The sequence below is a fragment of the Chanodichthys erythropterus genome, chromosome 17, assembly GCF_024489055.1.
Source record: "Chanodichthys erythropterus isolate Z2021 chromosome 17, ASM2448905v1, whole genome shotgun sequence".
Classification (NCBI taxonomy): domain Eukaryota; kingdom Metazoa; phylum Chordata; class Actinopteri; order Cypriniformes; family Xenocyprididae; genus Chanodichthys; species Chanodichthys erythropterus.
The window spans coordinates 16,687,519-16,710,986 of record NC_090237.1 but is presented as its reverse complement, the minus strand read 5'-3'; the positions used below and the strand labels follow the sequence as shown (position 1 = coordinate 16,710,986).

The 23,468-nt window shown below is 38.6% G+C and overlaps 1 protein-coding gene across 1 annotated transcript in view; it reads right to left on the bottom strand.

Annotated features, from left to right (window-relative positions):
* Positions 1-1,956: 1,956 nt before the first annotated feature.
* grik4 (glutamate receptor, ionotropic, kainate 4) overlaps positions 1,957-23,468 on the bottom strand; it is a 430,510-nt gene continuing 408,998 nt past the window's right edge. The window contains exons 16-22 of the mRNA XM_067365349.1: positions 13,362-13,471; positions 11,457-11,630; positions 9,708-9,873; positions 9,060-9,285; positions 8,036-8,164; positions 7,838-7,956; positions 1,957-3,651 (exon numbers count right to left, since the gene is read on the bottom strand). Coding sequence (XP_067221450.1) covers positions 3,268-3,651; positions 7,838-7,956; positions 8,036-8,164; positions 9,060-9,285; positions 9,708-9,873; positions 11,457-11,630; positions 13,362-13,471 — 1,308 coding nt within the window. The 3' untranslated portion in view covers positions 1,957-3,267. The remainder of the gene's footprint in view (positions 3,652-7,837; positions 7,957-8,035; positions 8,165-9,059; positions 9,286-9,707; positions 9,874-11,456; positions 11,631-13,361; positions 13,472-23,468) is intronic.

The following is a 23,468-nucleotide window of genomic DNA, read 5'->3' as shown; positions in this document are numbered from 1 at the left end:
AGCATCAGCGTCAAACATCCATCCTAGCACACAGGACAAACAATGGAAAAGCACCATAGTGGCCCCGAAGGGCCCATTTACACAGAAGAACATTTTTGAATTTAAAACGCTAGACGCACTCAGTGGAATATCCTGCATCTAGAGAAGCGTTTTTGTTTGTTTGTTTAACTACTTTTAGCTGGATGAATGCAAAAACGTGTTCTGTGTGAATGGCCTGTTAGTACTCAGTAAGATTCTCTTCACATTTGCTTAGCCATGACAGTATTTAACTTGAAAGAAAAAAGAAAAAGGATATTCATTTTGCTATAGCGCCCCATGTGGCAACACAACGCAACACCACGTGAAACCAAATTTGCTGATGTCAATAAGTGTATAACAGCAGAAAGTCAAATTTCTTGCTGTCTGACCAAAACCAGTTGTGACACCAGAAGGAATTAAAGCTAGAGATGCAATTTTATCCTGTGGAAACAGGTTAGAGCTGAATTAAGAAATAAATGGCTTGGAGAAGGGCAGTATGCTGAGAGAGATAGAGGCCCGGCCCTCGGGAATCCATCTGGACTGATTGGGCTGTGAGCTTTGCACGTCTTACTAATAAGTCCTGTCTTCAGCCATGACATTTTAGTCTCTGAACAATTCACACTCATTATTATCAAACCATCATAGCACTGGACAACTTAATGTTTGAACCCTGGAATTTAAATGAATTTCTATCATATAGACATCTGCAGATGTTGGAGATATTCCTTCAGTATGAAAATACTCAGGATTGAGGCAAACACAGAAGCTCCAACACACTCTCATGGCAATTTGTAACCATTTCATGTTTTGCTGAAAAGGTGGCTAGGATTAGTTCACTTTCAAATAAAAATTTCCTGATAATTTACTCACCCTCATGTCATCCAAGATGTCCATGTCCTTCTTTCTTCAGTTGAAAAGAAATTAAGGTTTTTGATGAAAACATTCCAAGATTATTCTCCTTATAGTGGATTTCAATGGCCTCCAGATGGTTGAAGGTCAAAATTAGTTTCAGTGCAGCTTCAAAGGGCTTTAAACGATACCAGACGAGGAATAAGGGTCTTATCTAGCGAAACGATCGGTCATTTAAAAAATAAATGTAAATGTATATGCTTTATATAAACAAATGATCTCCTTCCAAGTGCTTCCGCTAAAACCGCACTTTCATATTCTTCAAAAAGCTTACGCTGTATGTCCTACGCCTTCCCTACTCAACTTACGTAACGAACGCAGCGCCAGTTCCATTTTTTACGCAAGTAGAATAGGGAAGGTGCAGGATACACAGCGTAAGCATTTTGAAGAATACGAAAGTGTGGTTTTGGCTCATAGAATAAACAAATCATGTTTGAGTATAAATAGAGCATTTCAATGGCATTGGAAGCTCATAACTTTTGCATGATGTTAAATTCTTTGTGATGGATTTGAGTTATTGCTGCATGTGCAGTTTGGGCTATATTCTTTGCTTTTGTAAACTTAAACGGCTTGATTAAACCTTCCTGTCAAATCAGTCAATGTCCCTTTAAGCAGTAACTGTCTTCCAAATGTATTTGCTTGTTTGTTGACACTCTTTAAACCAGCTCTCAAGTGTCTCTGTGAGTCTTTAGCAGATGTGCTCATGCCCCACATAGTAAATATGTCACATCTTGAGGTTGCCCCCTCAGAGTTGTCTGCGAGTCAGTGTATCCACTGAAAACCCACCTGCACATACAGCTTTGCTCATCAGATGCCATTCCAGCCTGTAATAGGAAATGAGTGGAACTGTATTTGTGCACCTAGAAAAACAAATGTTTACAGAGCGAGCCAACAGATCCAAGAGACAAAAACTTCAAGAACAAAGCCAACCTTTCTCAGAACTGAACACAATGCCATTTATTTTTGTCAGGCACTAACACCGTATTGAAATATCATTTAGAAATGGATTCAGTTCAATAGAAATGCACAGAAAAATCAACATGGTTAATAAGTCACCTCTAATGGCTCTCCAAAACATGAAGGCAATTTATTACAATTTGGCACTGCAAGTTGAGGATAACATCATGCCTAATAAAATAAATTCATTTTGGTATCCAAATTCTGCATCAGTTGTGGTACGTTGATAAAACTGATTGGTTGAATCCATTTTTAAAAGGTTGTTCACCAGATGTCTCTCTTTGAAAAAAAAAAAGAAGGATGAACCAAAGACATCACATGAACAAATGGACGTTTCTGGTATCAAATAATAATTTGAAAGAAAACCCCCAATAACTTCAAACGCTATGAGCTGTTATGTAATATAAAGAAATACCTGATGTACATAGGCCCACAATCTCCAATGTCTCATCACACAGATATGTCTAGATGTAGTGACCCTGATGATTTCTTCATGTATTGAGTGGTACAGATGAACGTAAGACCTCGTCAGGAACAAAATCAACTCAAGATCTCACTTTCCTGACATGTTTTTTGAAAGCGAACACACTTGATACCTCCAAGAATCCTGCTAGAATGACAAAAATAAGGGTCAATAGATATCGGTATTAATCCTAGTTAGTTTCCGAATGCAAATTTCTTAAATGGGAGCATAATATTCCACTTTTCCACAACTATGTGCAATTTTCATATCCAAAGAGTGCAACAATATGAATCTAACTCAAAAGAATGAAAAGCAAAGTGTAAAAAGTGTCTTGAAACTCTTGTTTTTCTCCATTCAGTAGCATCTAAAACCCTCCTACATGCACATCAAACATTCAGAAACATCCCAAAAACCTTTTTAATAGAATATGACTATTAATAAAAACAGATCGCAGTTGTTTTTGTATTCAGTTCTCTTAATAGTTACTCCACCAGGGGCCGGCATGAGAAGGCGACAGCACAAAATAATACAAAGTATTTTGGCACTCTAAAAAGGTTGAGCGATAGTGGATCGAGTCTGCAGTCGTCCGCTGTACGCGTCTGTGTGAAAAAACAAACTAAACGGATGTCGTGAGAAGGAGATAATAGCAATATAGTGGTTTCACAACAAAAGAGGAATAATTTAAAAATAAATCAACAGCACAGTAAGACAATATACTGCATAGTACAAAGCCCCTCTGCTGTGTCCCCCAAAAGCAGAGGGCCGTAAGGACAGTGTACAGAAATCAGACGCAGCTCCTGGGCCGAATCGAGCAGCACGGACAGCATCTCCGTTAGCTCCTTCTCCGGAGCCAATGCTCCCATAATCCCTGGGTCCAGCAAAGCCGTCGTTTAACATCTATCCGACACAGGTAAGAGAGGTTATTCGTGTTCACTGTTGTTGGTGCCCTTCTCCCACTCTATACTCTCCTCGCTGTGGGTGGGCGAAGCTCCTGGGGGGCCGGCGGGGCGCACTCGAATGCCCTGGAAGCGCCGGCACTCCGGGCAGATGCGAATGTGACTGCACCCTCGCGCCACCAGGGCGGCCTCCTGCGCCAGTCTGTGGGAGAGGGGTTCGGGCAGGCCGGTGCCTGTGCACAGCTTGCCGTTGCTGAGGCTCGCCGCCGCCGCCCGCGCCCGCCGCTCATCCAGGGGCAGAGGCTGTGGTCGCAGAACGCTGGCTCCGCGCCTGCGCCGTAACTGCAGACTGTCCTGACACAGCACGATGCCCTGCAGCTCTCGTAGCATCTCCTCGCACACGGACAGCTGTGAGGCACAAACACGGAGACAGAGGGAGAGAAAGAGAGAGAGAGAGAGGCCAGGGGGTCTCACTGACACGCTGCACACTGGGGTGGCAGGCAGCACAGCCAGAGCATTGATCAAAATAACACTGGGCTATACAGTGGGCGGTGGCTGTTTATCTGGAATGATGCACCGCAGAGAAACCAGGGAAAACATCCTGAAGTGCTTGGTGATCTCGACATGTGCTCATTACATTATCAACAAGTTCACTTTTAAATGTATTTTGTTAGATACATGATAAGTGAGTGGAGCCGTTGTGTTTGGGCCATTCTTTGTACACGGTGCCTTTAATGTATAAAAATTGGGCTGAAATTGCTCCCAAGAGGATTATGTTTTATGTTTCGATGGTTATTTACACGAAATAATCTGAATATATGAAGGCATATATTTTAAAAGAATTTATCACTTTACAAACAGAGGAGTCCTGTTTTCCTATGTCCTCATTGCTATTTGTCATCTTAATGAAATTCTGTCATGAATTAAATATTATTGCACATTATTACAAAAACAATGTCTTGATTAAGGACTGTTAAATAAATAATCTTTTCCTTTTTTCATTTATCTTAAAGGGGTGGTTCAGTGTTTTTTTTCTAGGCTTGATTGTGTTTTGGGGGCACAGTTTAACATGTCTTAATGCTTTGTTTTTTGGAAAACGCTGTATTTTTCATATATTTTAGCTTTATTCTACACCTCACTTAGCTTTTGTGCAAATCCAGCATTGAACTCGTGTAGATTATGGAAGCTGTCTTCAGCGCTGCATCCAGTGTAGAAAATATCACAGATTATAATGGGTTCTGTTATCTTTTGATGTGTCGTATCGTGCCGCTCGCGTCCAGTGTACACAACTCTTCCACTTCCATTTTGCTGCGCCATATGGCCTCGCCCACTTTGTTGCGTGTTCCCGGGGGTAGTGTTTATGTTAATAGCAAGGGTTTATGATGTCACCAACCCGGAAGAAGCTCGTTGTAGTCCAAACCGGCCGTTTTTGTAGGCAAAAAACTGCCATAACTTTAAAAGACAATATCTCCGTTTGCATTAAACATTCAGTGCTGTAACTTTGCAGATACTTTTTATGTTTTTTAACTAAAGTTAAAAAAGTGAAATCGCATGTAACCACCCCTTTAATAGTTGTTTTGCAGTAGTAGTTTTAAGAGGACAGTTCACCCAAAAATGAAAATTCTGTCATTAATTACTCACCCTCATGTCGTTCCACACTCATAAGACTTTTGTTCATTTTCGGAACACAAATTAAGATATTTTTGATAAAATCTGAGAGCTTTCTGTCCCTCCATAGACAGCTACGCAACTGACACTTTGATGCTTCAAAAAGTTCATAAAGAGACTGTAAAACTAATCAACCTGAATTGAGCGGTTTAGTCCAAATATTTTGAAGAGACTTGATTAGTTTATATGATGAATAGATTTAATTTAGGCTTTTATTCATCAGCTCACACACCAGTTATGGTAAACGAAGCCCAAGCATGTTTGTTTGACACGAGGCTCATTCTCATGTGTTTCGCAGCACGTTTGAGCTTCCGCAAGAGGTTTGTTCACACGTCATTCAGGTTTGGTTGAGCTTCTGTTTATGTTCACTGATCAATATTTATATGTGAATAAAAGTCTAAATTCAATCTGTTCATCATATAAAGCAATCGAGTCTCTTCAGAAAATGTGGAGTAAACCACTCAATTCATATTGATTAGTTATACAATCTCTTTATGAACTTTTTGAATTGTCAAAGTGTTGCATGTAGCTGTTTATGGAGGGACAGAAAGCTCTCAGATTTCATCAAAAAGAACGAAAGTCTTACAGGTGTGGAATGACACAAGAGTAATTAATGACAGAATTTTCATTTTTGAACTAATCCTTTAAAGGGTTAGTTCACCCCAAAATGAAAATTCTGTCAACAGATTCATCTTTCGTTCATCTTCGGAAGACAAATTACGATATTCCTGATGACAGAATGCTGTCAGATTTCCTTCCATGGACTGCTTTTGCAACTACCACTTTGATGCTTCAAAAACTTAATATGGATTAGAAGTGGAAATCTAATCCATATGAATCGAGAAGTTTAGTCCAAATTAATTTTGTTTTTTGCATTGCGTGTAAACAGCGAACATAAGCAGAAGCTCAACCAAACGTGAATAACACACAAGAACAAACCTCTTCTGGAAGCTCAAACGTTCTGCGTAACACACTAGAATGAACCTCATTGGTTACTCATTGTTTTGTTCTTGTGTTATTCACATTCAGTTGAGCTTCTGCTTATGTTCACAAAACAAAAAATATAAATAAGAATATAAAATAAAATATTATGAGAAATGTCTCAATGTTTTCTTGTAAATAAATGGGCAAATTGGACAAATGGTCAAAAGTGTTTAGTTTCCAACAATTTTCTTCTGTTACACAAAACCAAAAAAAAAGTTAAACAGGTTTGGAAGGGTGAGGAAATGATGACCGAACTTTCATTTTTGTGTAAACTATATATAAAAGCTGAACTTCTTTTAATTCGGCACAGCATTTTAAAAACGTGGTACTTATGCAAGATGCTGAAAAAGCAGTTCAGACATGGGGCAGTGGTCAAATATAGACAAACACTGTGCAAACTGGCCCTTACTAAAGAATATAAGCTAGAACTAATAAAATAGCTGCTTGTGATGAATTTATACAGAAATTTGATGTTACTTCCATCCACTTATGCCACATCCCATTAGCATTCATTTCATCTTAGCTGATAAAATCCAGAACTCAGCTGCTGAAGCTCAACCAGTGCTGTTTTCAGAAAAATAGCAACGCATATTTGATGGGAAAAAAAAAATCCAATAAATTTTGTATCAGCATGTCATGAGGTTGGAAATGCACCGCATACAAACAATGACATAATTCTGGGAGCTATAATATTAGTAGGCCTTTGGCTGGAGGAGTCATCTTGGTGTTGGACCAATGTGATGTGTTGTGGATGAAGAGATATACAGGACAGGTAGAACGTGTTACCCTTTGGAACATGAGGCATGCCAGTGCAGGGCCCTATTTATAAACTTACATGCATAAATTCACCCCCCACACACAAAAACAAACACAAACACAAACACACATTACCTAATGCTAATACACAAAGCTACCCTAAGGATAATGCAAGTATTTAGCTTATCAAAAAATGGGCTTAACTGCACTGGTTCAACTAGTCACTTGAAGCTGACACATAAAATACAAATGCACAAACAAACACACACATTCCCGACCAGTTTTTAATTAACATTTAGTTAAGTCTCGCTCTACACCCACCCACATACTTATAGACAAACACAAACATCATTTTTCTGTGAATATTTACCCACAATGCTCAGTCTATGAATATGGGCAATTAATGGATCCTTTTCACAGACTGTGTTCACAGTTATCAAAATTGTAAACCTAGTAATGTTTTTAATATTTTTATTTTTAAAAAAATTTATATATATTTATAATGCTTATATTACCTTTGCAGTAAATTACAAAAACACAAATTAACACTGTCGTGAGGGCGTTTCTAATACAACAACGTCAAATTTGACATAATTGTCTATTCTGACTGCTGTAATCAATCTCTCTATATTTCCCTTTGGAAAGCCATGGAAACGCTACCATGTATTTTTTCTTTTGCTATTGGAGAAAATGGGAATACAAACATTATATTTGCTGTTTACCCAACTATGATGAACCCCAGAAATGTGAAAAGGGTCCATACTACAGTAAGTCATGAAGACATAAACACTGCTCATGCATTTGTACCCTCCTAAAAAAAAAGTCACGTCTTGGGGTTCTACTGAAACATGCCAAAGTGTTTATTTAGTAAAAATCACAATGTTTCATTTGAAACAATGCAGTCTGACACACACAGCCATCAACCTGCTTCAGGGAGGAAAATAAAAGACAAAACAGAAGGAACTTCATTCCATTCAAACGTTAAAAAGCGTAAAATCTAAAAGCGCCTGGCACCTTAAGCGCAAGTCGTTTGTGACAGTGAAGGCCCGTGTAGATGAGTTTGAGGTATACCCTTTGGTGTGCTGGTTGTGAGGTGCGGGATGGGGTGTGAGGGGGTTCAGGGAGGTAGGCGCGAGGGCGGGGAGAAGGACAGAAAGCAGAGGCAGGTAAAATAGCCCTCTCTCACCTCTGTTCCTGGAGTATGACGCAGCATCCAAACAAACTCCAGCACTGCCATGAAGATGGCCACCAGCAGACCACACACAAGCACCACGAAGATCCCACCAATGTTCTCCATGCCCAGACCTAGACAGAAATACACGCCATGATGAACTTTTTGTAACATATTCAGTTTGGACCTGCAGTTGAGTGACAGGTGGTTTACCTTTCGCTCGATGATCCTCCTCTTTCGGACACTTGCCACCATCCCACCATTTCCTCTTCAGGATCTCTAGCCGGTTATCCTCTTGTAGTTTGAGTATGGCCAGGTCAAACTCATCTCTGTAGACAGAGCCTGAAACAAACAGTCATAAATATCCATTTTTAGAAAAGTCAGTCACTAGAACTGGATGTATCATTTCATTTATCTTATCCTAAACCCTTTCATTAATCATGTTAATTTAAAACAACTGTTGAACATAAATCCTTGTTTAACATTGGATTCAATGGAATCATTTAACTTCAGCTATCCAATTAAAGCCTGGTGCGCACTGTGCAATTTTGGCTACAACTTTACCACATGCTCACTTGCGACCAATTAGCCAATGCCCATATACAGCTATGAAAAAAAAAAATATATATATATATTACACTACCATTCAAAAGAATAAGAAATGTAATTTCTCGTCTCGTTTTCTGGTCCATACAATGGAATTCAATAGCCAAAATGGACAAATGGTCAAAACTATTCAGTTACCAACAATTTTCAAAATGTCTTCTATGTTCCGTCAAGTCAAACAGGTTTGGAATGACATGAGGGTGAGGAAATGTGTGAAATATATATAAAAGTTCAACTTCTTTTAATATAACACAGCATCTTAAAAATGTGGTACTCATGCAAGATGCTGACAAAGCAGTGAAGACATGGCACAGCAGTCAAAGATGATAAATTCCCTTTTTTGTGAAGCCTCAACTGATTTTTTTCCTATTCTTTCAGGTAAAACTAAACATTAATGCAAGGGATTGCTTGGTTATGTGTGGTACTATTTGAATTTCACATGTTAATGAGTATGTCAAATTGTACACGATTGATCAGCCAGTCAACGCTGTCAATTGTGACCAAAGTTGTATATTGTACAGTTGAAGTTGCATAGTCTGCTTTGAAGTTGCATTTCAAATCAATACAGTTCTTGCTAACTCCACATAAACTCTAGTCACTGTTGTCTCTCTAACAGAAACTCATTTCTCACCCAGAGGCATGCCAATGCCATAGCCCTTGGTGTCCAGCAGGCCTCCGATCTGGGTGAGATTGCAGTTGCGCTGGCGGTAGTACTCGTTCATGGTGCTCTCCAGCAGGTAGGCGTAATTGGAGTTGAGCACTCGGGCGATGCCCTCCTCTGTGCTCTTCACGAACACACTGGGCTGCTTGGAGTACATGAAGTTCCACATGCGCTGGTACGTCTGGTACCGGGAGTTCTAACCAAAGAACAGGAGATATTAGGATCATTATGGGCATTTCTGCTTGCTCCTTAACCTTCGTCTGGAGTCCTGATAGCCAATCACTAGAGCTTTGAGGAGGCAAGACTGACTGTGTTAACCAAGGACTTGGTGGTTGATAAGCTGACAGTTTGACATGTTGATGTGACAACTGAATTTGTGAAACAGCCTGTACTTGCTGAGGGGCGGATCGAGAAACGGCCCCTCTGGTGCATTGAAATGTTTAAATTAGTCTGGGAGGCCCTCTGGAGAGGGAAAGATATCGAAGGGCATTGATATTAAGACAGCAGACAGATAAATCCCAAAGTAGGGAAGAGCGCTAGTGTCATGGCCAATAAACCTGCCGACAGGCCATTGATTCGTGGGTGGAGTTCTCTTCCATTCTGTCCTTGAAATCTCACCTGGAAGAAGGTCATGGTGGACCCGCCGTGCATGGTGCCGTATTCGATGGCCGTCTGGTCAGCCAGATCGTCCACCGACTCGATGGGCACCTCCATCCTCTGTACAGTGAGAAAGGCCGCCAGGTTGGCTGTGTAGGAAGAGATGATGATCAAGGTGAAGGCCCACCTGGAACGACAAACCAGTTTTAGACACAAGGAATGCAACGCAGAAGCAGCTCAGACCCAACATCAAAAGAGCTCGCCGCTACTGTCAGTTTGGCATCCGAATGAGAAGTTGAAAGGCTTCTCTGAGTACTGTATGCCTGTTCTGAATACTCAAAAATATCTTGCTTTTATTCTCTACTGACCTCAGTGTGCTGCAGTCGAAAGATGACAGTATAATAACGCAGCAGAAAAACAGAGGCCAAGTGAGAGTAGCACTTTTATCTGCAATATCCAGCAGCTGACAATGAGATCGGGGTAGAGAAGAATGCAATGCTCTGCTGAAAAGAACATACTCGAACAGCTGGTTAACGCTGGTTTGGCGCTGATCCAGCTGGTAATTCAGCAAACTGGTTTTTGCTGGTTAAGCTAGCTTAAAGCTTAAAGGTGCAAAAACAAACAAACAAAAAAAAAAAAAAACCCAATGTGAATGCATAATGGAGGGCAAAATTACCTGTAGTGGATTCAATGTTTTTGTTTTCAAAGGATTTTTTTTTTGATCATACACAAATGTATAAATGTTTTAATCATTTGTTTACTTTCCAAGTACAATAAAAATATAAATTCAATATTCAATAAGCTTTCTTTTGGATCAAACAGAAAAGAATGGGGCTAGCAAAACCAAGTTCATCAGTTTGATTCCCAGGAAACAGTCAGGGCCAGGGAAGACACTGTGGCTCTTTTTTCCTCCATCATAAATGACTTGCACAGACGAAACTCAAACACTGTAGTGTTATATTGTGTTCGGATGCTTGGTTTTTTGGGGGAACCCAACTGTGTGATTATACCAAGGCTGTGTCCGAAAACTCAGGCAGCTGACTTGTTGCCTTTCTGCCTTATCAGGCAATGACTTTGTAGGCACATTTGAAGGTACCTCAAGAAGCAGATTTCGCACAGTCTTCTGAGGCAGCGTAATGGTGTAATGATCTACAGCAAAATAGAGTGAGCTTTGGTGATAACTAAGCAAATATTTAATTACTACAATAGTCATTTCTCTCTAGAAATGACATCAGAAGTGGAAAACATATTTACACACCAACTGACCACAAACCACAACTTTCAGATGCAATCTTTATTTTTTAAGTCAGTTTTTTAATTGTCACAGAATGGAAAGCACAGGATTGTGGGATATCAAAGGCAGTGAAGGATACATCTATGCTGCCTTCAAAAATCGATCAGATGAAGGTATCTCAGGAGACAGGAAGTGAAGCTACATTGGACTCAGACGTGCCGCATAAAAATAGGTGGATGGAAACATAGCTATTGACATAGAACATAAAAATCTGCCATAACAATATGACGAAAAACCACGCATGATAAAAATTACATAGCAAATACATAAAGGTCATTTTGACCAACAAAATAAATAAATATATGCACATTTTTGAGGCTCACATACAGGATTAATGAGTAAAATCCAAATATCAATATTAATATCAATATTAACTTCCTGACATTCTGGAGACCAGGATCCAAAGACAACATATGCTGCTGACCATCAACGCAGGTCTTTTCAGAAGCGAGAAATAGTTTATTGTGCGCTCTTACCATACTCCACTGACACAGCGTGTGGACAGGGCTCTGGGGGCGATGGTGGAGCCTTGCTGCATGAAACCTCCCACAGGAAACCAGAAACTGTTGCCCAGAGAATACTGGTTAATCAGCAGGTTACAGCGCCCCTTCAGGCAGGGGTGCGGGTTGTACCATTCGTAGGGTGTTAGCCTGTGACCCACAAGAAGCGACCAAAAAGAAAGGATAAAAAGGAGTAAACATAAATGAGGCAAGAACAATTTTAACAGTTGGCAAAGCATGAAGTCACCAGTGCTCCCTGTTGGCCACGTAACCTGGTTTTTGTTCCCTTAAGGGGCTGTGCAAGCTTTAGCCGTGACTGACAGGACACTAATAAAAATGCACTGCAGGATGCTGTCGAACTACTCTTCAAGGCATGCGACAACCGCACATTACGGCTCTGTTGAAATACTGAACACAAGCAATGCAGAAAGGCGAACACGGGTCGTATTTCAATAACAAATGTCTGAAAATATACACATTATAGAGATGCAAACAGAAAGACACACATACACAAAAGCTCCAACGATGAATTTATATAAAATGTCTTGACAGGTAATGTTCAGTGAATAAATACACAAAACACCCCCCTTGTCCAGCAGACTGCCGGCAAAACCAGCAGGCTACTGTTAAAAAGTATAAAACATGACATTTCTTTTTTTGACTCAATGCAAAGCTAAAATAAAAAGTGAGTTTAAAATGAAATATCTGCAAATACACCCTTGTTGGTCTTGGAACAGCAATCCCACCAAACAATCAGACTTCAGTATTAAGTTTAGGACTGTTTCATTGGACCAATAAAGAATGTTGATCATGGATTTCTATGAATCAACAATCCTAACCTCCTCCTAAAATCAGAGTGCAAAGATTACAGTAGTTCTTATAGAAGGAACATTCCAGAATTCCTATCAACTAATCTTTGCCCTCCAGTTTTAGTGGAGAGTTTTATTTTAGGGTTTTAGTTTAGGGATAATGTCTGGTTTGGTGTTAAAGCAACAGTTCACAAAAAGACTCTTATAATATACACATCATTTTAAATTTATATGATTTTCTTTTCTTATGGGATGCAAAAAGATTAGTTTAGCACATGTCCAATCTACTTGTTTCCATACAATGAAAGTGAATGGTGTATTCAAGCAAGACTTTTACCAAATAGACTGTTCTTGACATAAAGCTACCATTTGACTACAGAAGACTCAGAATATAGAGTATGATTCACAATTATGTTGCTTGTATGGAGCTTTTTTTGTCCATTCTGGATGGTGCGAGGTCCAGTCCCCATCTACATTCATTGTATAGAAAACAGCAGGAAAAAAAAAAAAAAAAAAAAAAAAAACTTTAAAATGTTTCCATTAAAAATTAAAATCATACAGATTTTGAATGACATGAGTATGAGTAAATAATGACACAGTGTATTTTTTTCATGCATTTAGGTGCACTACATGTTGTTTGAAATCTGTATGACTTTCTCCGTTTCAAGAAACATAAAAGGAGAAGTTTAGCAGAATGTCCAAGCTATTCGTTTTCATATACTGAAAGAGTATGGTGACCAAAGCAGTCAAGTTTTCAGTGAATGCCGAATTAAATGTCAGTCTGTTTCTGACACAAAGCTACCGTATGATTTTAGAACACTTGTGCGTGATTCATACGGACCACTTTCATGTTGCTTTTATGGGACTTGACAGCCCAAGTCCCCATCCACATTCATTGTATGCAAGACAGCAGACTAGAAGCTCTTCAAAATGTTGTCATACAGGTTAGCAGCGGCATGAGGATTAGTAAATAATGATGAAATCTTTTCCATTTTTAGCTGTGCTACCCCTTTAAGAACAGTGCCGGGGCTAATAGGATCCTGCAGGTGTCAGTGTGGAGCTGAGTATTTACCTCGCCACCAAAAAGAGCACGCAGCTGACTGCCAGGTACGCCAGCAACATGAAAAGCCAAACCCCAGGAGAGAACGGATCCAAAAAGGAGAAATACCCCGGTCTTCTTCCCTATAAAAACACACAGGCAATGTCAAGACTCTAAAACTAACATCACAAAGATCCTATAAGCCTATTTCATTCAATTCCAGTAAGTAAACATTCAAGAGATTTCAGGTTAAAGACATTTAAAGGCTTTTACGGTTGATTGGCTTGATCCAAACAAAGTGCTTGATTTTCTGTCTCCTAACCATTTTGGCACACTCAGAAGATCAAATAACCGCTGGAACAGAACTTGGGAGCCGATTCTGTACACAATAGTCAAATCCAATTATCCCTCCTAGAGGTACTTTGACAATCTGTGGTCAGTAACAACTTAACAGTCTCTTATCAGTGAGAAACTAAGTGTGAAAGCACCAAGGCTAATCTATCTACATGGCACAGGTGTCTTACAGATGGCGAATCTAAATAGTGCCAGCGCTGGATACACTCGCAAACAAATCATTTGGGCATTTTTTTTTCTTCTTTTCCCTGAGACTACAAAAACCAGGTTTACTATAGTGCTGAAATGAGTAATTATTCCACTATCTATCCCGCACCAGGCTGAAAATTCATTAATGTGCCTGCAATCACCTCCATATTAGTGTAATTGAATGGCATTGCTGTTGAGCTGGACACTAAAAGCTGTAATTATAGCAATAAATAGAGGCAAGCCTGTCTATGGTAGATATACAAGAAAACTGATGGGCTCTCCATGAAAAAAAAAAAAAAAGCAGGTTCAGGTGTAGTTTTATTCTTAGTCAGGTTGCTTTAAACTTCCTTACGGAAGCTGGCATCAAGGGATGGGAAAATTGGGCTGTGTCTGGAGCCTGTATGTGCCAGACTGAGCTCGTGTGAGATCTGAGGAGATAATTGTATCGTGACTTACAGCGAGAGGGACTTGTGGATAGAGCTCACAGGGGGGTACGTTAACTGTGATGTTGGGTTTCTGCAATCTGCTTCCAGCTGAAGCAACTTGCTTTGTTTACAGTCTCTCTTTAAATTCAATTTTAAGATTTAAACAAAAGCACAATCAGCATTGTACAATGCAGAAACCTGCTAGAAAACAAGTGAGAAAATACATTACTAGTGCACATCTGTCTCTGAGGTGAGCTACACAGGTTATACATGCAGTTTAACAGCCTTTCGAAGATGTAACACCTTCAAGAGCGAATCTTCCCTTGATCGTTTAACAAATGAGCACAGATAGATCCTCCCCCAGTTTGACTTAACAGCAGTGCAATAGGGCAGTTCTTGCTCGACTCTGTTGGGTCTCCATAGATTCTGATATGTCTCTGTGGTGTTATGTAATTTCTTACTTCTGGCGTGTAGAATTTGAGGTAAGAAATAGTTTCTCTCACTGCTACACTTAAAATTTTGTCTTCAAGAAGCGCTGCTGCTTCGGCTGTCAAAATAAAACCATAGCAGAAGCAGCTGTAGAAGCCTGCAGTCATACCACCTCAACCAGCCTCCCTCACCAGGGTTCCCTGTATCTAGTTAACCAGGTCCTCATTAACATTTTGCACTACACAACATATTAAATTACAGAGGAGACTGCAGAGCTGTCATTACATGTGTTGATCCTAAGAAATTCAGCATTTGTACTTATTATGGCTCCAGTGTTTCTGGTATGTTCAGCACAGAGAGTTATTCATGGGAAGAGAGATTACTTCTACTTTTTAAAGCTGTCAGTTTATTAAAACAATTAACCGTGCCTTTCGGCATTAACATGATTGATCATGAGTTTGAATTTGCTGATTTTTTTTTTTTCCCTTTTCCAAATGTAGGGCATTCGCTTCCTGAATAATAAATAAATCCACTGCTGGCTTTCTCATTAACGGCATATTTCATTCATCTGTGATGTTTCATGTAACATACGAGTCGATGCATGTTACAAGTTTTGAGCTTTCTATTAATCAAAGAATCCTGAAATAAATGACCATGGTATCCACACAAATATTAAGAAGCACAACTGTTTGACATTGATAATAATAAGAAATGTCTAGACCTTGACCATGTGTTTGTACGATGTTCTTACTTTCAACATGATATATGTCCAAGAAACAATGACATATACCACGTTCCAAATTATTATGCAAGTGACATATCAGTAAGATTTAGTAGAATAAACATTCAGATTTTAGTTTATCTAAGAAAATGTTTGTTTATTTATCCATGTATTTTTTGATAAATGGTATCAATCTCAGACAAAATAATTTGCCAGGTCTACTTAGGTCTATGGAAACCCTACTTAAAGGTTGTTCCACATTATTAAGCAAGTCACAGTTGTCATGCAATATGGGGAGGAAGAAAGATCTTTCTGAAGATGAAAAGCATGAAATAGTCCAATGTTGTGCAAAAGGCATGAAAACAACTAATATTTTGTGAAAACTGAATGGAGATTATCAAATTATCATAAGATTTGTGAGTGATTTAGAGCACAGCAGAACTCGGTCAGATAAAGGCTTATTAATGAAAGTTCCTGTCAAAAAATGAATTGTATTAAAAGGGCAGCTATAAAAAAGCCAGTGTTGAGCAGCAAACAGGTATTTGAAGCTGCTGGTGTCTCTGGAGTCTCAAGAAGCTCTCCATGCAGGCTGGCAGTTGTGCGTAAAGATGCATTTTAGACACCACTAACCAAACCTCACTAAGAGAAACATTTACAGTGGGTGTAGAAATACATTTGCAAACAGTTTTATTGCTGTGGTGCTTTTTTGCAGCATGGGATAGTGCATAGTGCATTGTACTGTATTTCAGAAGGCACTATCCTCCTTTTTATATCATAGCTGTGGCCAGCTGTGGCCAAAATGGCCAGTTATGAACCAGATATCTTGCAAAAGTCATTTTAATACCCTCAGAGACCCTAAAGGGACATTCCATCTCACTTCCCAATATTCCAGCCAAAATCATCACCCGCCAGCTCCTTGCTGACATCGCAGTCTTATTGGAACGTGGTGGCCATTCACCAACCATCCAGAAATCCATCCGTTTAGACCATCCATTGTAGTACGATATTAGTCAGTGAATAAAACTATTTAAAAAATGAGTCTTCATGTATTTCTACACCCACTGTTAATGTTTCTCTTTGTGAGGTTTGGTTAGTGGTGTCTAAAATGCATCTTTATGCACAACTGCCAGCCTGCAGACTCCAGAGACACCAGGAGCTTCAAATACCTTTGCTGCTCAACACTGGCTTTTTTATAGTTTCCCTTTTAATACAATTTTTTTTTTTTTTTTTGACAGGAACTTTCATTAACAAGCCTTTATCTGACCGAGTTCTGCTGTGCTCTAAATCACTCACAAATCTTATGATAATTTGATAATCTCCATTCAGTTTTTATAAAATATTAGTTGTTTTCATGCCTTTTGTACAACATTGCACCATTTCATGCTTTTCATCTTCAGAAAGATCTTTCTTCCTCCCCATATGGCATGAGAACTGTGACTTGCTTAATAATGTGGAACAACCTCTAAGTAGGGTTTCCATAAACCTGGCAAATTATTTTGTCTGAGATTGATACCAGTTATCTAAAAAAACATGGATAAATAAACAAACATACATTTTCTTAGAAAAACTAAAATATGAATGTTTATTCTACTGAAATCTTACTGATATGTCACTTGCATAAAAATTTGGAACGCAGTTTTAAGTGGTATGAAAGCTTGTTTCTGCCTCAAAGTAAAAATAAAACAGGTCATTGTGAGATAAAGCTTAAATAAGTCACACTGTGAAATATAAACGTCACAATAAGAGAAATAAAGTTGCAACTGAAATCAAATTATGACATTTTGAAAAAGACAAAATCACATTATGGAATATAAAGATACAATTACAAGAAATAAAGTCAGAAAACGTGGGATTTAAAGTTATATTCTAAGATATAATGTTACACTTATAAGAAAATAAGGTTGCAAATTGAGATATAAAGTCAAAAAGTTAAAAGTTACACTGTAAAAGTTTTACTCTGAGACAGAAATGGACTTCCATAAAATGGTGATTAAACATGCATTTAATAAAAACCATTTAATAAATGGTTGGCATGGGTTCATCGGGTCTCTCTATTCTGTCCCACACGCTTGAGCGAAGTGTTCTGGTCATAAACTCTTTACTAGTCTCCTCTGTGATTTGCTGTTTGCTTTAGTGAAACATCTGCTACAACCTCCCTATGATGAGAAACAGTGATATACTGTCAGCGCATGTTTACCAGCCACTGTCAGATCGACTTGGGCTGAAAAGATTTGAAAACCTAATGTTCCATTGAATTCCGCTGAAAGACGCTCTACACGGTAACATTCACAATATTTCATCATCTGTCACTGAAAACGTCCAGATTTAAAAACAGTCCTGCTGTAGACTCATTTTAAGCGGAACTATTCAACCATGGCGGATTGTAAACACATAGCTGGAAACAGCAAAATGCATTATTTCAAATCTGAAGTACGTCATGAAACCAAGCAAACTGCTGTGAGACAAATGCTCAGTCATGAGTCAAGAGGGCTCAATGCCGTAGAGGCACAGAGGTCCTTCACAGCGGCTCACACCTTGTAAAACATGTGGCCAGTGGGAACATGGTCTTGTCACAGCAGGAAGGCTTCAATGAAAAAAAGTGCATTGACTTCTTTATGTTCTGAGGGCAGTGACTCTTTTTCTTTCTTTATATACACACATTAATATCCTTCATCTCATAATGCACACAAACTCCATTGCTGCTCCTGATCTTGCCAGTGCTCCGTGAACTTGTTGCACTAATTAGCTATTTCATCTTCAATCACACCTAGTCTCTCTCCCTCCTTGCATGCACCACACAAGATGAGGAGAAAAATATTTTCATGCATTTGTGTTTATACAAACTCTTCAAGTTGCACTCACATTTTTATACACAAACAAAATGGCACATTCCATACATTAATGTCTACCACCGCGTCCAATTACACGGTGCGATGGAGAACCCACTGTACTTCCAAACATGTAATTAAAACAGGGCCGAAGGCCACATTTTATTCCATTTGCCATTGTTATTGATCAAGCGAAGGATTTCATTTAAAGTTTGAAATAAGCTATGGGGGTCCTTGTAGAAATCAAAGCCTGCTGGATCAATAGTAAGTGGATTAAACCTAAACGAGTGCACGCACAAGCATCCAAATATCGAGAGCGCCATGGCTGTGGGGTATGGATGAGCTAGAAGAGATTATTCTGGGCAGGAGCACCGGAACTTTAGTCAGCTCAGGGGTTGGACAATGAAACTGAAAGTATACTTTTTATACTTTCGAAGTATACTTTGGGTTTAAGTTTTATCTGACAGGATTAAGATGAATTTTTTCTGACACATTTTAACTCTGAGATCTTGTCATATTTTATTACCATTTTTTAAACTATAGTGCTCAACACACTGCAGAATGAAATGCACACCTTGACACCTGTTTACACCAAATCTGTTCGCTGGGAGCTCCACACCGTCAATATTCATGGTCTGGCTACTACAGACAAACCTTTGACAACTCGTGCCAATGCAATCTTGCCAATGTCAATCTTGGTCTGTGGACAATGTGAAATGTGTATTGTTCTCTGATGAGTCCACCTTCACTGTCTTTCCTACATCCGTGTAGACAAGCCGCAAAGAGGCTTAACACTCAGACTGCTGCATGACCAGAGTGAAGCATGGGGTGGAGCAGGATCAGTAGCTTTGTTTCCATCCATCTATTTTTATGCACATTTTGGGAAAATGCATGAAAATCGCTAGATGGAAATATAATATAAATATAAACAAATTCTAAAAATGCACATTAAAAACGTATGTGCTCAGTTGAGTTGGATAAACTTTTTATCCAATAAGACAACATGTGCATAAACTACAATGGAAACACATTTACTGAATAAATTCCTCGATGCATCACTGCCAACCATTCTCGAGAACCATGTGCATGTAGTGATTCAAACATTGTACCCTGAAGGTGGGGCCGTGCATCAGCATGATAATGCCCCAATACACACAGAAAAACTTGTGACAGAATGGTTTGATGAACATGAAAGTGAAGTTGAACATCTCATATGGCTTGCACAGTCACAGATTTAAATATTTTTAGAGCCACTTTGAGGGATTTTGGAGGTTTTGCTGTGAAAGACTTGCTGTCTCTGTCCTTTCCAAGATGAATTTATCTAAATTTAGATTCAAATATATATATATATATATATATGTGTGTGTGTGTGTGTGTGTGTGTGTGTGTGTGTGTGTGTGTGTGTGTTTGTATGTATGGTGTTAAATTGACATGTTCTGATTAAAGTAGACTTTACCCTGGCTTAACCATAGCTCTCATTTCAGTTCTGATTAAAGTAGGTGATGTATAAAAATATTTTAGCAATTGCAAAATTGGTTTAATATTGTATCTTCCAAATCAATGTGAAACATCAGCAGCACTAGCATGAGGTAATTAATAATCATGAGCCCAGCTTTCTTCCATGTAGTCACATCACAATCTGCCAATTTTCAGCCACTCCCCCACTGTAAAACTCATAGGGGGCTTATTCTGGGTCATACAAGAGCAGAAAGGGCCAAGAAAATACAGATAGACAGAGACAGAGCGAGCTCAAGGCTTTCCAGCCTGAGAACAGCTCAACACTGTACAACAGCCTTTTATCCTCTTTACCTGTGTGAACTCATTTAACACTCCTCTTATGTCTTCTGTCACTGTTCTCTCTGTCTGACAGTCTCAGAGTCGCTCGGTGTGTCTGTCTCTGTGCCTTTCTCAATCAACTTTCCCTTTTTTTCTTACTTTCTCAGCCATCTCTCTAGGGTAGTTTTAGCTTAGAATTTAAAGGTGAAGTGTGTCATTTCAGCAATGTTTTGAAAGCTCCACAGTGTTTACAGTTTTCAGGGAATATCAACCTAGGAATTAATTATTTATAGCTGGAAGATGAAGTATTTTAAAACTGAAAAACACACTTCATCTTTAAAGAGCTGAACTCAATGTAGAGCACAATGTAATTTATCCAAATAGGAGATGTTCCTGGATCAACATAATTTGCTGCCTACACCCAGTAGAATTGAAACAGTTATTGGAAATAACGTCTGAATCATGTGGTACGTCCTCTGAAGCTTGGCACACAAGTTTGAACTGCAGTTCATCTTGTATCTAAAAACAACCTTGTTATACCTGAAAATATAATTAAGTGCTAAAAAGTACTTTTTACAAAGCCCCTGAAAAATATTGCACATGAGAAACGTCTGCCAGTACAGGGGTGTCCAAACTTTTTTAAAAGGGGGCCAGATTCGATGTAGTGGACACATCTGGGGGCCGGTTCCTTTTCTATTATATATAAAATTTATATTAGGCCTACATGTTTTGTTTCTTGAAAACATAACCTATTTGACAAAAGCTTGAGCTGACAGTAGAGTAGTTTGAGATAAGACAGATTCAAATTTAATACACAAACAATATCTATAAAATTTAACCTCATTTTTAGGGTGAAATTTAAATATTACTACTGAGTTAGAACTCTATTCTTATTTAGATTAAAAGTACTCCAATTAGATCACCGCAGGTAAAACCACACATGGCACCTCACTAAATGGTAAAACGTACAAATATTCTTTCTATATCTAGAATGGTTTTAAGGTATTTAGTCTATAAACACATTTAATTTAAATACGAATGGACAAAACTGCAAGTTTATGACAAAAATAGTCTGTAATGTGGCCTTATTTGGCATTCAATACAAGTCTACATTAAAAATGAAATAAAATATTAACCTACATTTCTGACAATATACCACGGTTACAGTTAGTGTTATGTCTATGGTTACCACAGTAAATCCATGATAAATGTTGGTGAATTGTATTCTAACTGGATCGGCTCAATGTTTCTCCTGATTTGCACGTTAGTGTTGTTGATTATGTCAGAGCTGTTTCAACTGGCTTTAAACTGAATTAAATCACAGAGAGATTTGCAGCTTGTACCTGAGACCTCTACGCCGAACTTGAACACTTCTCGCTGGCTGTTTAGTGGTCGTGTGATGGGAGTCGACTCCAAAAGAGTTGATTCCTCAAATCCCAGAGTCGGGGTCGACTCCAGCACAGGAATCGACTCTCGGTGTCGACTTTGTTGCCGTGTCCAGAATCGCTCACTTGTTTACTGATTCTCGAATCCATAGCCTACATAATGCATGGCAGTTAAGTGCATAATGTCTATGGTTAAGTGCACTGAGCAAGGAATGAAATGAAGCGAGGAATTCAGACACTGACGAATTGCATCAGAGAGCTCAGAGCTGTTGTAGAAACTTTAGATAACAGTCATAGTGACTTTAGTTTGTAACTATACCTCTGTGTCAGCTTTAGTATTGATGGTAGCTTATATTATTGCAATAAATATAGATTTGATTTTCTATAGTTAACTGTGTTCATTAAACTAACCATACGTAAAAATAATTAAAAAAAACTCACATCAACAATAAACACATTAATAATTGTACATGTATGCATTTTTATGTATAACTCTCGTGTCCAAGCACTTTTAAGACAATGATCATGCGCATTTTGCGCCATCCCCCGACCATTATAATGAGATGAATTCATTAAAGAATCCCTGCTTTCTCGTTTATTTAATTCTGACATAATATTTGACCACAGATGTTTTTCATGACTTTTCTCTCTGTAAAAATAGGTATCGGCAATTAGCATTGATAGGCTACTCATCAATCATCTCTAAATTGGACTAATTTGGACAGTCTCGCTAAACTTGTTGTTTTAATGAGGGGATTTTAAAGCTTTGCGTCGGGGAAAAATAAATGAAGTGTGTAAGGACTGCCATTTTGGCATGTTTATGACCCTGTTTTGATGTACAGTAAATGGAGTCGAAGAGTCGATTCCATCAACTCCTACAGTGGGAGTCGGGAGTTGGAGTCGACTCCAAAAAACCTGGAATCGAACACCCCTAGAGACAAGTAAACACATTTGTGAGCTTGTGAGTCGCGCAGTGCGCACAAGTAGCACTGTTCAGTTCCGCTTTTGGTGCGTTAATATTTCCCTTGCCTAAAATGTAGCACTGCCGCCTTGTGGTGACATGGTGAAACAACACGATTTGTAAATTATGCATGGCAGGCCAGACATAATATATTTTAATTGACAAGCTGCGGGCCGCTTAAAATTCATCACTGGGCTGTAGTTTGGACACCCCTGTGCTAGTACAAAAACCTTTAATTAATAGTAATTGGTAGGAATGCCACAATACTAAACTTCTGGCTAATATGATAAGCTGATAATTATTTTATTGTTTGAAATTTTACACTTTTTTGTCTAAATAATTAAAAAATAAAACACTAAAAATTATTATTTTTTAAAAAATGCTACAGGTAAATTTAGACGTTATTACTGTTAGAGAGTAAAATGGATATTTATTAGGGCCTGAGCACTGATGGTGTGAGGACCCTATTGTAATTGCTTGGCCAATTCTTCTTCTTCTCCGAAATGAATCATATTTTGGAGGGCCTAAACATGCTTGAAAACCCATTAAACTTTGCATGCGCATCAGAAGTGGTCTGATATGGGTTTTAGAATTAGGTGTGGTAAAATGGCTCGATAGCGCCACCTACAAAATTTAAATTAAGCGTCCTTTGTGCTACGTTTCACGTACAGGTATGAAATTCGGTAGACATCCCAGTACCTACAAAAAAGCCCCTGGGTGCAAACTCTGAAAATCCAAACAGAAAGTGAGATATTTTGAATTTTCTCTGCAAAATTTTGGCAGTTTTTGCCATTCCCACACGTTCAAACTCCTCTTAAAGTCTAATCTAAAGGCCTTTGAGATGTTAAATTGCGAAGATCTAGAGTTTTATTTTTTATTTTTTTTATTTTAGTTTTTATTGGAAAAAGATACAATTTCACAATATCAGTTTATGACATTTGTCACTTTTACAGCATTTCAAAGAGAGAGAGAGAGAAAAAAAAACTGCTCAAAGGTCTTCATGAGAAAAACCGATCAATATATCTTGTTAAATTATATTCCAATTTTAGCAAAAACTATTTACAAAAGAAAG